This window comes from Pavona decussata, unplaced genomic scaffold (assembly GCF_977016875.1).
Source record: "Pavona decussata unplaced genomic scaffold, jaPavDecu1.1 SCAFFOLD_38, whole genome shotgun sequence".
In the NCBI taxonomy this organism is placed as follows: Eukaryota; Metazoa; Cnidaria; class Anthozoa; order Scleractinia; family Agariciidae; genus Pavona; species Pavona decussata.
This window is the reverse complement of record NW_028145460.1, coordinates 5,327,695-5,344,572: the sequence shown is the minus strand read 5'-3', so window position 1 is coordinate 5,344,572 and position 16,878 is coordinate 5,327,695. Positions and strand designations below refer to the sequence as shown.

General features: G+C 40.9%; 1 protein-coding gene across 5 annotated transcripts in view; it reads right to left on the bottom strand.

Moving 5' to 3' along the window:
- The window catches only part of LOC146483787 (dystrophin-like), an 86,912-nt gene that overhangs the window by 22,017 nt on the left and 48,017 nt on the right, over positions 1–16,878 (bottom strand). For all 5 annotated transcript variants that reach the window (XM_085105927.1, XM_085105929.1, XM_085105926.1 and 2 more), the window contains exons 34-49: positions 16,508–16,688; positions 15,029–15,403; positions 13,399–13,613; positions 12,113–12,265; positions 11,128–11,289; positions 10,336–10,511; positions 9,225–9,375; positions 8,244–8,561; positions 7,065–7,356; positions 6,345–6,487; positions 5,341–5,457; positions 4,578–4,793; positions 3,754–3,908; positions 3,087–3,273; positions 1,817–2,146; positions 860–1,093 (exon numbers count right to left, since the gene is read on the bottom strand). In XM_085105927.1, coding sequence (XP_084962053.1) covers positions 860–1,093; positions 1,817–2,146; positions 3,087–3,273; positions 3,754–3,908; positions 4,578–4,793; positions 5,341–5,457; positions 6,345–6,487; positions 7,065–7,356; positions 8,244–8,561; positions 9,225–9,375; positions 10,336–10,511; positions 11,128–11,289; positions 12,113–12,265; positions 13,399–13,613; positions 15,029–15,403; positions 16,508–16,688 — 3,405 coding nt within the window. The remainder of the gene's footprint in view (positions 1–859; positions 1,094–1,816; positions 2,147–3,086; positions 3,274–3,753; positions 3,909–4,577; positions 4,794–5,340; positions 5,458–6,344; positions 6,488–7,064; positions 7,357–8,243; positions 8,562–9,224; positions 9,376–10,335; positions 10,512–11,127; positions 11,290–12,112; positions 12,266–13,398; positions 13,614–15,028; positions 15,404–16,507; positions 16,689–16,878) is intronic.

Here is a 16,878-nt window from a genome sequence, read left to right as displayed (position 1 = left end):
CGACTATAAACAGCGATCTATCTTCCGTGACTGAAGCTTTGTCTGGAAAATCTGAACACCAAGTCATGTAAAACGTGAAACTTAATTTTTTTTTGGACTTCGAAGTAAAGTTAATGAAATTATCAACCTTACTATACTTGGAAATTTTGGATCAGATTTGGTTTTTTGGTTCAAATGTTTTTACATAGACTACTCAAATTTATTATTAAGCATAAATATTCAGATTTTTTTAGAAATCAGATTTGAAGAGAGTAGAAGTTCATTTTCCTAATATATCGAGTCATTTACATTTAATGTCTTTTCAAACCTGTCGTAATAAGTTGTTTCATTTCTTGTAGATTTCTCTTTATAATTTGCTATTTTAATCTTACATACATTTTTTGTTTATAACAGGCAAAACCATCTGTAAAACGGAATGCAAATAAAGTTGTTGTTGATGGCGCTGTTATTGTTCCCCTTATGCAAATAAAAGCCTGTGTTATAGTTATCTGCTGGCCTTTACAATTAAAAATTAATACCCAAAAAGTTATGATTGCACCTCCCTTGAATAAACGAGGCCTCTAAGGAAAACGTCTGTAATAAATTCTCCAAGACGTTTGTTCAAATAACTACCGTGATAAATACGAAATTAAACATCGGGAAACTCTCGATTACAATCGTCCTTCCTCCTCTACGCTGTTCCAGGCTCTCGTAGAGTGGGAACGGCGAACGGCTGATTCAGAAAGCGAGCGCGAATTCCCGCACGTTTTATTTTCGCCTTCATCTTATGATTTTAGTCCTCCGCCTACCCTAGCATCTAAGAACGTGCAACAAACTATTCCTCATCTTACCCCAAACGCAAAAGCACGGAAGCACTTACCCTAAGCACTTCGTCAATCCACTGTTGCCAATCTTCTGATCGATGGCTCAACATTGACCAGCGTTCGCTCACTGTATCGATCTGTCGTTTGAGATTCTGCGCAATGCGAGCCCGCGGTGAATCCTTGGGCTCGTCTGCGGATTTCTCAGCTTCATACTCTTCCATGACTCTTTGGCCAGAGTCTAAAGCTCGGTCAACCACCAACCTCCTCACATTAAGCTTCCCTTTGAAAGCCTATCGAGAGAAGCAATTTTCACGTTTTTGAACTTGAATTGAAAGTAATGTTTTGCTATAGAAATGTTACGCTTTGACGTCACGACAACATTTGAAAAACAAGGAACCCAGCTGATCGAGGGAAATAAAAGTCCTTGTCTTTAAAATGATATTTTCGAGTTCATTAACTTACACTTGATGCGTGAACTTCTAAAGCTTTAATTCGTGTTTGCGTCGGTTTAGCTTCTCAAGGCCCGAGTGTCTAAAACAATTCCAACGTGCCCCGCCATGTTCTGTCCGTTTCTCTGCGTTGCTGGCGTTTTTTTGAGAAGGGACAGGATGATAACTTTGGCTTGATTTTACGACACTCAATGAAAACTCCTCTGTGTAACGCATTTCAATGGACTGCCAAACGTAGCATCTATGGTTTATCGGCATGAGGCCTAGTACTATATTTCTGGCCCCGGTTGTTCAAAGAGCGGATAATTTTATCCACTGAATAGGTTGCTATGCGGCAAATAAATGCGTGCAAGAATTTCCCTGTAGCCCTATAATTTGTGTATAAAGTAGAAACGTTTGTCTAATTTAAGTATGGGATTGCGTGGAAAACTTGCCAGAGGTGTTGTTTGGAGTACATTTGCACCGCTGGATAGTGACTTATCCACTGGATAAAGTTATCCGCCCTTTGAACAACTGGGGCCTGATTGAAATCTTACGTCAGCTGGTACACCGCTCTAATCTCACCTGGTGGTTCTCGTTTTGATGTTGCACGCTCTCCAGGTCTCCTCCTATTGGCTGCTGTAGTGTAAGCTCCTGATCAGCACGTGCAATCCAATCGATAATCTCCTGCAGATCCATCAGCAGCTGACGCCACTCACTACCAGTGTCCTCCAGACGGTCTCGGATGTCCAGCGTGCGAACGTTCAGTGATTGCCACCTGTCATTCATGTCATCAAGTTTGGCTTGCACGGCCGTGAGCACGTCTCCAGGCTCCATCTCGGCCATGATCAGTTGTCCGTTTTCGTTCAAGGAGGCGAACATTTCCTGGTGTCCGTTGATGTCATCCTCAAGGGACTGAAAACCAAGATGATGTGTATTATACTGACTTCACTTCAGGCCAACACAAAACACCACTCCATAAAAATTTTTCTAACGACCCTTTGAGTGTTTTGAAAGGACCCAAGTCTATAAGAAACTTCGACACTTACTTGAAATTGCAAAGGAAATCAAGAAATCTAATTCTGGAATCCACCACGGCGGTTTTGTTGCGTAATTTATTCAGTGAATTATACCTTAGGCTAACCCTGTCAACTTAAAGGGGAAGTATCATGCAAATTTGCTGTCATTTCAAAACCCTAAATTGTTTGTCTGTCAGCAGAAACAAACAAATAATTGTCTGGTTTGTTATAAATTATCACCCCCAGTGCAATAAAACTGTCGATTAGTGCCTCTGGCCAGAGACAGAGTAGGCCGGTATGGATTGAAACTTGAAAAATGCCAGGCTAATGTTTTACAAGTTCTCGCATTTTTGTTTCCAGGATGCACTAGAACAGATCACGAGTTGTTCCTTTCAAGAATTGAGTTGATTTCTTTCCTCTCGTCATTCTACAATTATTTGACAGCTGATTGAAGGTCTTATTCCATCATTTTTAACAAAAGATATTAAAATCTTCATGATACTTCTTCTTTAAACCTCATGGATTTCTTCCATAATTTGTAAGGATGGGGAAGTTGCTACTCCACAAGGATGCCACAGATAACAAAACAACAGCAACAACAACACAGACAGAAATAATCTCGTCAACCTTCCCCTCGCTGAATTCAATTCAATTCAATTCAATTGCTCCCAAAGCCGTTCATGTGCTCTCGGCAAGGCCCTAGAAAATCAAAGCGCGGCCGGTTTGAACTGCGTTAATTTTTGCTTTTGTGTAATCCAAGCTTTAGTGGAAAGGAAAAGTGGAAGTAAACTAATTTCGAATAAACGTCATAATCAGTTAAAAGCAAATTCGCCTACTTTCAGTTCTTTTCGTAGCGCTTCCATGTCTTGTTGTTCTTCAGTGCTTGTAGCTTCCACGGCACTGTCCAGCTCAGCCACTTTAGACTCCGCTGATGTCAGCCATGTTAGCGCGTTAATCATGTCTTCGTGGAAGCGGACCATGCGGTCAAATGCCTCCTTCAGATTCTTCTTACGGGAATCAGATCTGTGGACACGGCAAATTAAACATTTTTCGTACAGAACTAGGAGGGGAGCTATTCTTTATCAGTTTAGGTAAAACTCCCTCCATACCAACATTTTTAAGGTAGCCTGTGAACAGGCTCCAGTTCACTTCCTTTCTTTCTCGCCCCAGACCGAGCTCCGCTCGCGGGGGCCCTACACCCACCTTGGGGGCCTTTTCACAGGCTATTTTATGGGCGCTGCCCTGTCACGTAACCTCGATAGTGTAATTTACATTGCGACTAAACAACAGCGGCTAATGGGCGGAAAGTATGGGGCGCCTTCAGATATTAGGTACAAAGCTAAGGGAAGGAAAGCCATGACATAAAAAGAGAGAATGCAAGAGACGACATTGTAAGCTATCCTGAAGCCAAAACTGGCCTCACAAAAAAAGGTGGGGGCTGCCAGAATAAGCTAATCGTCTTCTCTCAAAAACAACTATCCATGTTATAGCGTATTTAGTCACCTGTTTGTGATGTTGGTCCATCTCTCATTGACTTCTGCCATGGAATTTTTCAATTCTCCCGACTCGTAATTCGGAAACTCTTGCACCAGGTGATCGCCGCACTGGTTCACGGCACTGATGCTGCCTCGCCATGTCTCAACATCGTCTTCAAATTCCTGCGTTGTTTGGAGATAATAATTTTATTATGAGCCAAATGGTCCATTAGTGGAAAAAACGGATGCAGCAACATTCCTTTTCATACCTGTACTCTTTGCCAATTTCATAAGGAAAGGAAATAAATAAAAGTACAGTTTCTATGTCTTTATATGACCTGATAAAAAGCATAGGGCGTCATTCCGGCCCCACTACGACTCGGGCTCTCTCTATGTCACCTTGGGAGAGGAATTAGGTGGCATCTTCTTTAGCTTATTATAGAACGACATCGAAGCTGTAATGTTATCAATATGGATCAATGTCGTGACTTTTAAATGGTTCCTGGTGCAAATAAACTGTTTGATGGTTTCTTTTTTTTGTTGTTTAACATGTTGAATGACCCATTTAAACTTTCAACATGGTATGACATTTCCACATGAATCATCGACAACTTACACAAGTCGAGTTACAAGGCAAATTTATACCCGTCTAATGAAAACAGAGAGCACCTTAAATGTCTTATTAGTGAAGCAAAAACCCCTGTAACTTTAATCGGCTTGGTAACTTTTCATAACAGCATTTATTTACAACGCAAGGTCAAAATATGCGATATAAACTACTTTTAACATCACCAAAGTCAATTTAGACCTCGCGCCGGGTAATTGCGTAGAAAATCAAAGCCATAAGATTACCTTATGTTTATCGATCTGGTCTTCCAACTCGCTAACAGTGTAACCATACACGGTCTCGTCTCTCTCGAGGTAAGCCTCGGCTTTTCGGATCCATTCCAGAAGCTCCTCCCGAAGCTCTACGAACCTCTTCCATTCTTCCATCAGGTAATCGATCTGTCCTCGCCACACTGTCGAGTTATCCACAATGGTCTCCCAGTGTCCTTTTAACTTGCTGACCTGCATAAAGACCAACAGCGTTGAGCAGTGACCCTTTCACCTTTGTTGCAAGACGTGCCAGCTTTTCTCACTTCCGTTTGCTTCGATATACCATTCATTCGTTTACCCAATCATTTCCGCGTTGATTCAATGGTACATTTTAGTATTCTCGTAATCGTTAGCTAATTAAATTTGTTTGTTCTCTCTTGTTTTTCGTTTGTTCACTCGCTGACTCATTCGTTCGTTTGTTCATCCATTTGTTGCGTTGTTCATTCGTTCCGTTAGTTCCAATCTTAATTTCAAGTAGTTTGCCGACCAGTCTTTTTTTCACTTCGTTCAATCATTACCTCATTAAATAAATTACTCTTTCGCTCTTTCGTTTCCCAGCTCATGCACTCTTACGTTACTCATCCTTCTTTCACGCGTTCTTACGTTTATTTCAGCCTCCATAATAGTAAATCATTTAGGCAGCGAATTGAAATCTTTTCTATCGAGGCTACTCGTTTTCCATCGCCTTTTTTCAACATACAGCCCCAAGCTTCCCCGTTATTTGTTTCCCATGTCGTACCTTGCTATCAATAAGGAACTTGTCTTCCTCGGTCTGTGCATCTTCAGCCAGTGTGTGCCCCATCTCTGCTATTTCGTCCAACAAATGTTGCTTGGTTTTTAACTGTTCATCTATGGACTAAAACCAAAGACCCGATGAGTACACCTCTCGATAAAAAAAGTTTCAAAGTAACGGTCCTCGTCGAACGCAATACACTTTCTTTTTGCTGCTTTTGCAATCGAGAAAATTACACAAAGCAGGCCGGGTAAATTTTCGCGATCATCGATAATATCCGGGCACGAAAAAAAAAAAAAATTACATAACGCCTAGTGCAAGAACTAAAGTTTTATCGCAATCAGGCAAAACCGCATATACCACGTTCAAAAGCAAATCTTCATCGGCTAAGTGTGGTACAGGTTTTTACAGCATTTGCGTTATGGCACGCAAGGCGAGGAAGCAAGTCCAACGTAACGTTTCCTTTCCGTGCATGTATTTATTCCAAGGGTTCAACTTTTCGCGAACTGTCAACTGGCAATGTGAGAAAGTAACGAAACTAAAACCTACGCAAAAAAATAAGGCCTAAGGGTACCGCCGATAACACCTTTTTGGACAAAATGTTCAACTTGTACTACTAGTTCGAGACAATAACTCAGGAAAAGAAACAATCTCAGGACGTAAGAGGAGAAATTAAAAGCTAAGCCTGACGCGTTTCAACGATGAAATTCTTTGATCCCATGAAGTTTAACTTCACTGACAGCGTGGTCAACAAAATAGCAAGCTCTGGTTGAAACGTCGAACTTTACATGCGCCGAACCTAATGCAAATAAACAAAAACACAAGCTTTTGCCCATTGACAATAGGTTCGGTACATGAAAAGTTCGACGTTTGAACCGGGCTCTAGAATGGATTAAATCTCAAACAGCCGTTTCACCGCTTCTGTGGCTTCGATAGTATTTAGGCCGCGTCCACAGGACGAAAGTTGCCCGTATGAAGTCAGATGGAAATAAGGCATAGCGGACAATTACCTTTTGCTTCTCCAGGAGTCCTTCCATGTCCTCAGAATCGCCCAGCACAATTTTCTCAGTCTTCATCATATCTGACAATGTGTTCAGCCAGTCGTGCAGTTCAGACACCGCCTTGTCGAACTTCGGCCATGGGGATGCACGCTCTATAAGCAAAAACAAAACGAGTCAAAAACGAAACATTTGAAAGGAAAACTGGTGGTTTTTAATAACAGAAGATTTTGATAAATAAATGTGACGTTCCGACGACTTCACATCGTCATTGTCAAAAAAAATAATGGTTTCACACCAACTGTTTAGTTGAAATCGCTTTTAAGCGACCATGCCCGGGAAGAAGGAGACTGATCCGTTCGAGAAAGATGGTTGTTTTAACTGATAAGAAACTTGACGGGTATGAATTTTAAAAGCCTCATTTAAACTGTTTGTTATTCCACTTCCAGTGGAGATGGCGGCTTACAAGAGATTCTAACACGGGAACCCGACGGTTCATTTCGATCGATATCTGTTCGGATGTCCATTCGGATTCAAAATTCGGTTTCCCGCATAAATAAATAATAAATAAATAAATAAATAAATAAATAAATAAACGAATAAATAAATAAATAAATAAATAAATAAATAAATAAATAAATAAATAAATAAATAAATGAACAAAAACAACTTCAACGTAACAACAACACTAAACAAAGATCAAAAATCGATTGTGCAAATTTTTCATCATACCTTCTTTCCAGTCGCCCTCTATTATCAGTGGCACCTCGGCGTGAACCGACCGCTGTTTCGCCTCCAAGATAGGCTCTTCAACCACCTTACGAGGCGACCGGACGCGTGCCGCGAACATATCAGCAGTGAGTGAAGCAATGTGGCTCCAGTCATCGTTAAGACCCTTCACCTTCACTTCCAGTGGCTTGGGAACTTGGTTACCATCAAGTTTACTTTCCCGTCGATAGCGCGCCATGTTCTCGTTGATGGAATCTAGCTTCGGTTGACGAGATTTCAGCGATTCTTGTACAGTCTGTGATAAAAATAATATAAACAACCTTACAAACTGTTGAATTAGTCACGCTGTTTACCTCCCCCCCCCCCCCCAATTTCCTTTCAAGGGGTTAAACTATTGCTAGTTGCTAAGATCTGCTTTTCCCGCGTAGTTATACACCGCGCAAAAATCTCTCTGTTTTAGCAGGCACTGCAGTAAAGAAACCCGACTTTCTCGGACCATCGCGAGATGCGCAGAACGTATGCGCAGTAGCACTTAAGTGATTTGCTTGGTGAGAATCCTTGAAAATCATATAGCCCACTGACACTAGGAACGCGGTCTGCTGCTAAAAATATCCATTAAAATTAACATGACTAATTAACGAAACATAACGTGTGAAGGCAAGTTCTTTGTCGACATTCCAGACATTATTATTATTACTATTATTATTATTATTATTAATTATTATCATTATTATTATTATTATTATTATTATTATTATTATTATTACTATTATTATTATTATTATTATTATTATCCCAAGCAAATAGCCCATTTTACGGTTGTTTGCATGGTGACCTGGCCTTTGAGTAGGAGCGAGGCTCCGTTATGATACAAAACTCACTTCTCTCAATATGAAAATCACATTGTTCTGATGCTAACAAGCTCTCATTTACATTTAAAAACCACTGAAATTTGTGTAAAAACAAAGTAAACTCGAGCCTCGCCTTCACTCAAAGACCAGGTCACTAAACACACAACTGGAAAATGGGCCATAATGGTGAATAATCGGAGCGACAGGTTACCTAGTAACTTCCCGAGAGAACTGGAGGTCGCTGAGAATCACCGAAAACGTGAATTCAACCGGAAAGGAACTTGTTTAACCAGAAGTGGTTCTCGCTAGATCTTCAAACAACGCAACTAACCTTAGGATCCACAACCTCCTGGTTATAGATTCCGCCTTCTTGCTTCTCCAGCAATTCTCTTGTAGTGGCGGCCCACGAGCTTAGCTCTTCTAAGTCCACGAGGAATTCAGACACGCGTCTCAGCTTTGACTCCACGCCTCGCGTGCGTGTCGCGACATCGGCGCGCAGGATGTCCCAGCGTGTGAGCAGAATGTCGATTCGCGTTCGAATAGTTTCGGAGTTGGGCTTCGAGATGTTAGGCTTGGCTAGTAGTCGCTCCGCTGTCTGCTGGATGCTGTTCTTGGAATCCTCTCGATTGTTTTGTTCTTTTTCAACATCCTGCGAAAAGACGGTGCATCATTTAGCAAATAGACAAACACTCAGTAACAAATTATATCCAGGAAAAGCACATTTATCAGCTATAACAAATACAATCTCGGGAGTAGAACTTTGGGTAGTGGCTGTTTATTACAACGTACAAGTTGGTTGGTTGGTTTGATGATGGAAACCTAAACGTATGGTGTGACCATTTAAACGAAAACGGCTCTTCACCGTGTCGCTGAATAAGGTGGTTCTGACTTTTGACTCTGCGCATGAAATCCTAAAGTGTGACCATTCAATTGAAAACTACTGAGCAGCACGTTCCTGAGGTGCTGTTTACCGCTGAATAAGGTGATTTTTTTTTCCAACAACGTGATTTCACTAAGGGCTGTTAAAATCCAAAAAGAAAATTGGGGATGACCACGCAATTTTCAGAGATAATTAAGCTTCAATTTGGAAACAAACGCCATACATTGTTATGCATTTTCTATGCTTATTGTCTGCTTTTCGCACATTGTCAGAAACTGAGCAATAATATCTCTGTATTTAAAAGCACCGTCCTTAAGAGGATGCTCGTGATATTCATAAATAATAACTACTTCAGCGATACCACCACAATCGATACCTCCCCAATCGTAACGATACCACCCTAACCGTGTCGATACCACCCATGTCCGATACCTTGATCTTATCGATCAGTTCCTCTAAAGCGTCTTCATCCGCTGGTGAGGGATCTTTGGTCTGCAGGGTGGTGTCAGCCTCGTCTAACCACTGCAGCAAGTCTGCACTCTCTTCCAGAAACTCCTCAATCTGCATGGCTTCCTCTTTGAATCTTTACCAGCGGGAAAAAACAATAACAAAGTTGGCCTTTAGTCTCAGTGCGGAAATACGGGGTTTGTAATCTCTTGGGCTTTCGAAAATTCATAACTTTTCACGACCTTTTCAAGTAATCCACGACAAAGCGTTCGCCTTTTACAGTGTAAAAATGTGCAGTGTTTATTGCTGCTGAGTGAAAATATGTCTCTCGGTTCCTTTTCGTTTATTTTGTATTCCTTAAAACTGTTAAATAGTCAACAGTTATCCTGCGAATATCGCCTGATACTTAGCCGACGAGGCCGAAATATTAAAAAAATTCAACTTGATATCGATAAACAACAGAAATAAATAAACATGATTCTTCAGTTTCCCTTGTTTGTATATTCTTGGCTTCATTGTCAAGCTGAATTGTAATATATTGAAAGGAGCCTATTCAGCAGCTTGCTGCCACGACTGTCTGAATAAACTAGTCTTTCGTCTCTTGTCAAGGAGCACTATGAATGTCTTATTTCCGCGTTGAGTTATTTTCATTTCACAATAATAAATTACCGAATTACCTCATACCTCTTTTTCAAACCAATTCTTGGTGCAGAGCGTTTCATACGAAAAAGTTTTCATTTACATGAAAATAAAACTGATTTTCCTTTGAAAAGTCTATGCACCACGCCTTGCTTTGATAACGAGGATTAAGCTAACTCCAAAATAGCCTACTGTAAGGACGCCATTTTGCCCACGAGTAAGATCACAGGAACGGAAAACAAAATGACATAAAAATATTATGGCCTGCCTATTCCAGACCTACTTACCCGATGCCTCGTCCTACGCAAAAGCAATTTAGAAAAAGATATTCGAGATGGGTATTTCCCTTTGTTGATTCACTGCGTGGTTTCACGAAATCTTCTTAATGCATTATTTTACCCGCTCCCTACAGCGCGCGTGACCTGGGAACGAGGTTGTAAATCATTGAAGTGTTTACCTGTCTCTTCTATCAGTCACGTGATTACAGATGGACTGCCAGCGTCTGTTCTGTGTGGCCAGTTTGTCTCTCAGCATGTCAGCCTCTATTGTTGTTGACTTGCTGATGATTTCTTGTCCGGCTGCATTCATGGCATTCACTGTACTCTGATGCCGAGCTATGCCATCTTCCAGACCCTGGCGCCAAGCAAACAGGAATTTCAGTTAATTAACACCGATGATATCCTACAATTAACGTTATATTACATACATGTATTTTTCATTATAACTGCAATACAACGAGCTTAAATTGTAGAAGATTAATGAGCTGAGGTTCTATACTATATCTCTACTTTATTTTATTCTATATTGCGTCCCCAATTAGTTCTCTACGAGCAATATAATAATCAATTCATTAACTCGTTCGTTCGCTTTTTCGTTCATTCATTCACTTACGCTTCTCTTTGCTTTGAAACTGATTTTAGAGTTGTACCGCTGCACCTTTTGTTTATCCTATTTTGTTTATATTTTATTAGCACCCTACGAAATCCACGTTTTGGCCTTGGTTTTGTGAATTAACTGCATAGAAGTGAAAGTAGAAAAAATCTAACAGGCAAAAAAAACCCAAACCAATCATGATCCCCTCACACGCGTTTCCCGCGCTTGGCACCGGTGAAATGTACCTGCTTGGCGTCTCACTGGTCTCACCGTGTCAATTACTAGTTACATCTGTGTGATTTGTCTGAGTGATGCACGCTTGTGAACCTACATGAATATTTTGCTTTCCTTGTATTTCTTATGACTCACATCTCACCTTTTGTTCCTTCTTTGCGGCATTGAATTCAATTTCTCCAGAAGTGTCTTCAAGGATCTTCTCCGCATGCGTCATCCATGACGTCACATCCTTCAGGTCGCAGTGGAACTGTCGCCACACGGACACTGCCTTCTCCCAGCGGAGCGAACGAGCTTTGTAGTCCTGAGAGAGGAGAAATACAAAACAATGTTAAGCAAAGACCCGTACTATAAAAGGGATAGCTCCTCCCACCTTTGTTACACAGTCACTGCTTCAACGCCATATTAGGGATGGCGGACATAGTGAGCAAGTAGGAAGTAAATGTTCTGGAATCCGTATTTCAAGTTTTAAAGCCAAATGTGTCTTGAAAAAATAACCTAAGCTGTTAAAAGAATATTTTGGACAAAATATTATTGTAACTGGGCCGCAAAAAAAATAAATTAGCAAATGTCTTGCGTTTTCAAGAGGCAAATACGCATACGAATTTCAAATCTATTCTGTCAATATTCTGTTGTAACTTGCCACGTGGACTATGCGATGTTCACAGCTCAGTGTCTACAATGAAATGACTGGCGGCTTGGCCAGGCCAAGGTTCCTTTTATAGTGAGGGTCCACGTTTAAGGAAAAGAGGCTTAGTTTGCAAAGAAACTGTGGTGCTGCGTCGGTGGGGAGTGAATACGAAAGTTAGGTTTCATCAACAGAGTTGATAAACCTTAGGTAATTTGGCCACCGTGAAGAGATTCGAGTGCTGACGTACCGAGCATTGTCCTTTCGTGTTAGCGAATCAAGGAACTTTGGGTTGTGTGTGGTTTACATGGTGAGCAGTGGAGCTACATTATTGGCGTGGCTGCTGATTATTTACAAGCGAGGCCGAGGAGTTGAACTCGGGGTAACCGAGAAACAACTCCAGAAAGAGACCACAGACTGTACATTTTGTGGTAGAATGTGGTTCCAGCTATCGAGTCTGTCAATTAAAGTCCTGGTTTATCGATAACCGCTTCAGTACCTGATTAAGGTTATTCCACTGTAACCTGAACTTGCTGGCTGCTCTCTTCACAGCTTCGAACTCTTTCTCACTGCACGATGACTGCACTGTCTCACTGCGAGAAAGCACCTCTGACGCACGCGGCTCAAGATGCTCAATCTTCTCTCCAATCAGCTGTGAAAGTCAGACAAGCTTGCATCAGTTGAAATGTTTCTAATTCACCGTCAACCTTAACTTCCAACTATTTACAGTCCCGTGTTTTCACTTGAGCAAAGATAAAGCTTCTTCCGGGTAATCTCCTGCAATTTACCAGGTTAGGATACCGTTGCTTTCGAGAAACGACCAATCACTACGCAGCTAGAAAAATGTTTGGGAAAAGAATTATTCACGTCCAATTTGAACAGAAATGCAAAAAGTTCGAGAACGGAAAGGTCAAACAAATTCCTCAAAATAGCGAAAATAAACCGCAAAAGAAAACATACCTAAAACTGCGGGCAAATCGGTTCCCTTGACAAATAAACGTGCCGGGTTTCTCGCCCCGGGAAGAAATATGGAACCGGCTATTTAAACGGGGTCTATCCAACTTAGAGCTTGGTTTAAAACACTCAATAGACCTGTGTATCTGTTTGTAAGTGTGACAAGTCACCGTTATAGGCCTTCTTCACATTATTTACAGTAGTAACGTTCAACTATTCAGATCGGCCAGATTACAGTCGGTTCAGACCGAGGTTTTGTTAAACCTCTTCTTGAATTCGGTTAAATTACCGGCCCTTTGAGTCCTGGACGAGATTATCGAAAACAAAAATGCCCCATCCGGAAGTTAAGAAAACGCGATGTGTTAACAGGGATTTTCGAATCATGCGATCGTCTTAAACAATATTCTTCCCTAAGAAGGACTCATTTTTCGTCCATTTGTTGAAGAAAGCGATGAAAATGTCCCGTGATAAACTATCAGCGGTTCTGAAACTCAATTAATAATTAATGAAGACAAAACAAAAGAAATTACTATCGTGCAGGAGGTTTGGAAATGTGATCTTAATTATCATAACATTCGGTGATTTTTGGCTTTGAATTTCACCAAGAATTATTAATGGTTTGAGAAGCTACATCAAACAAGCGAAAGAGTGTTTCATCCGAATTCCAAACACGGAGAAGTGAGTTGAAAAAACGAGGCGCATGTTTGATATAATCCCATGAGAAATGACAATGCTTCGAGTGAAACTCGTCCCGGAAAAAAGATAATACACCGATGAAAAACTCTCGTAAAAAAAAGAAGCTTTTTAGAAACTTTCATGGCTTCATCTGACCTTCAACTTATCCTCCTGTTTGGAGAAATCTTCAAAGTCTGCTTTCTGTAGCTCGGGTGACTCCAAGAGAAGCTCAACTTCATGAACTTCATCTGACAGCTTTCGTATGTCCTCCACAAGCTTCCATCCAGGACTCTGTGCAGGCTCGTGTTCCACCAGAGTCACTTGCCAGCGGACTCGCGCGAGAGAGGACTTAGTCATGACATCCTCGCCTTCTGTTGAAGAAAGTGACGATAAAAATCGCTTTAGAATAAAATATATTCGGGCGAGAAATTAACTCACAAGAATTATAATAAAAGCAAATACAAACTAAAGCCAACCTCTAGTCAACAATCCCAATTGTAGCCTCCCTCGGCCTCGTAGTCGCTCTTTTGGCTCGTCACGCAATCTTTCCTCCCCAACGAGGAGGAAAAGATTGCGTGACTAGGGAAAAGAGCGTCTGCGAGGGAAGCTACCCCAATCGGAGGAAAGCTATAAATTGGAGGAGACAATATGAACAGGCCGCATATAAACTGTAAAACATACGTAGGTCGAGCCGACAATAAATGTTATTTGGGGCAGATGTGCGGTATGTTCGTGAAAGAGCGACACTATCGATCAGTTCTTCCCAGTTCCTTCAGTTAATGATTTTTGGTTGGCTCTACATATGACCACTTAACACGAGGTCACCACGCACAAGATAAATAGGTTTACCTGACAAGATGTTGTTAGTGGTGCTGATTATCTACTTAGAAAACAAGTAGAAAATTTTGCCGCAGTAATTTTAAAACCAACTCGCCGACAACGCGACAATGCAGTCGGGTTCTTCAAGTGTTTACCATAACAATGGAAAAGCCATTGAAAACTAATCCGTAAGAAAACACTTGTTTAAGTTTATCATCTTCACTCTCTTGAGTGTAAATTGTCAAAGCAAATCTGGGAAGAATGCTGGTTGCAATTGTCAAGCCAGGATCGAAACGAGAGCCTAAAGAAGTTCTTGTTTTTGTTTTAATACGTTATGGTGTTTTAATAATCATTTTAGTCCAGACAGGTGGTACATTGAACAAGGCTTCTGTGTTTACGTTGCAGGCGCGAACACTGAAGTGAAATATATTAAATAGAATTCTGTTGGCAGTGATGCGCATTTATCTTTTTCAGTGTTACTACGGGAAAGCAGCTAAATGTTTTGCGTGCAGTATATGGGGCAATGCCCAAGTAAATCGCGAAAACATATGCCCAATGTTTTCAAAAAGGAAATTCTCTCTCAATTTAGTCCATAAATATATAAATAGTTTCCTTTTCAATCTACATTATTCATCATACTCTTGGCACAGCATGAATGGCACAGCATGAATGATTTTTTCATCAACGCTGTTGAACAGAAACTTGAGTTTTGTGTAAGGTCGACACTTTCAGAGGGTAGATTCCTTATGGTTAGAGCAGTGGTGAAAACAACTTGCTCACCTTCCACCAATCTGGCTCGGGTTTGAATCCCGAACGCAACGCCATATATGGGTGTAATTTGTTGCTCGTTTGTCGTTTGCTCCGTGAGTTTTAAATCAGTTTCTCCGATTTTTTTCTTCCTTTAAACCCAACACTTCTTAGTCCCAATCCCAATCTCGACTCCCACTCCAGGCTGTCCTGGGCTTACCTTCAGGCAGGGTGTAACCCTCACACTTGACATCATGCATGCCAGCGTCTCGTCCAATCCACGCGTTGCAATTGAAAAAGTAAACCTTTCTGGTCGATTTGTCTTCCACATAAAATCCCTTCACAAACCAGTCCGGTTTGGGTCCAGTCCCATCGTGCCAAATCTGAACTTTGTGTATATCGCCCAAATGAGGAATGTTGTAAATAGTGAATATATCGAGCTGATCACGGCAGAACTTCGTATTGTAAGTCTCTGATTTGTCGAGCCGAAGTTTCGGCGACTTCCCTTTCTCACCGAAAAGCATTATGGATACGTTGGACTGTGTCCCGGCATCCTTTACATCACCCGTGTGAACTGTGACGCGGTAAGAAGTAGCTAAAGAATAAAAAACGGAAAATCAACAAAACTGAATTTCTCGTAAGTGATAATCTCGGGATTAGGAAGAAAGCGAAAGAAAAGCACCGCTCATGAGAAAATCGCTTGCAACACAGAGTAACAAGAACCCTGTTTCCCAGCATTTCTGCCTGTTACGCTGCACAATGACTCTAATTTGTGAGTCCGTGAAAGAAATCCTACAGTTTGACCATTCAGATGAAAGATGCTGAGCAGTACTTTCCTGTGTCGCTGTTTATTATGCTGTACAAGTTAGTTTTACCTTCAGTTGAGTCTGAAAATGAAATCCGAAAGTGTGACCATTCAAATTGAAGCTACTGAGCAGTACTTTCTTGTGATACTATTTGTTTTACTGTACAAGGTGCTACTAAATTTTGATTAACTGTGTGAAACATTTAAGTATGTATGAAAGCTTTCGAGTTGTACTTCTGCGGATACTATTTTCTACCAAAAAAATTAACTTTGGAGCCTGTGGATAAAAATTTGGCCAATACAATGAAAGCTACTGAGCAGCACTTTACTGTGGTACTGTTTATTACGCTTTATAACGTGCTTCCAAGCTTTGAAGGTCTGTGAATAAAACCCTAAAGCCTAACCATTTAAATGAAAGCTCTTCAGCAGAAACTTCCCACTGTCCATCCAGACAGCGGGTACGAACTACGTGACTCAAACCAGCTCAAGTCACGTGATATAAATTAACCTCTCACTTACAGTCGACTCCCGATAACTCGAACCCTCGCTAACCCGAACCTCGCGCAAACTAGAAAATATTTTCCTTTCCTTTTAGGTCATTTTCTATATAATTTTACCCTCGATAACTTTTCAATTTCCCTTGAAGGTTCGAGTTATCGGGAGTCGACTGTCCTTGAAAAAGAATCTGCGAAGGAATCGACAGCTCATAACGCTTTAAATATTTTTAGATCCTAAAAGCTAATTTGTTTTCTAATTCCCTTAGCATTGTTTTGCTTTTTTTGAAAATTTACCGCAATGAAATTTGCATGATTTTTTTATCTTAATTTTGGGGTAGTCCTGACGGTAAAAAGTTCAACCAGTACAACAGTACGCTACCTTCCCCACAGTACTTACAATCTCCCGCAGGTTTCTGATACTGTGTGAACTTGGTATGAACATCCCTGAAGCGCTTTCTCAGCCTCTCAATCTCTTTTGGAGACAGTATTTGGACTCCTTGTCGGTCGAGTTCTTCGATATTTTTGAACACCATTTCGTATTTTGCTTGCTGCTCCTCGATTTCTTCCGGTTTCAGTTCCTGGGGTTAAAGACACAGGTAGTTCCACTTATCCAGTATTTTATTTAAAAAAATCTTCATAACTACTATCACGTTTTTGATTAAAGGAATGGCAATGATGAAGGTTCATTACAGGTGAGACAAAATGCGACTTGGGTCAGGTTGTGGGACACATTTGCAGGTGTCACTTAATGCACTTTTCCCAAACTCA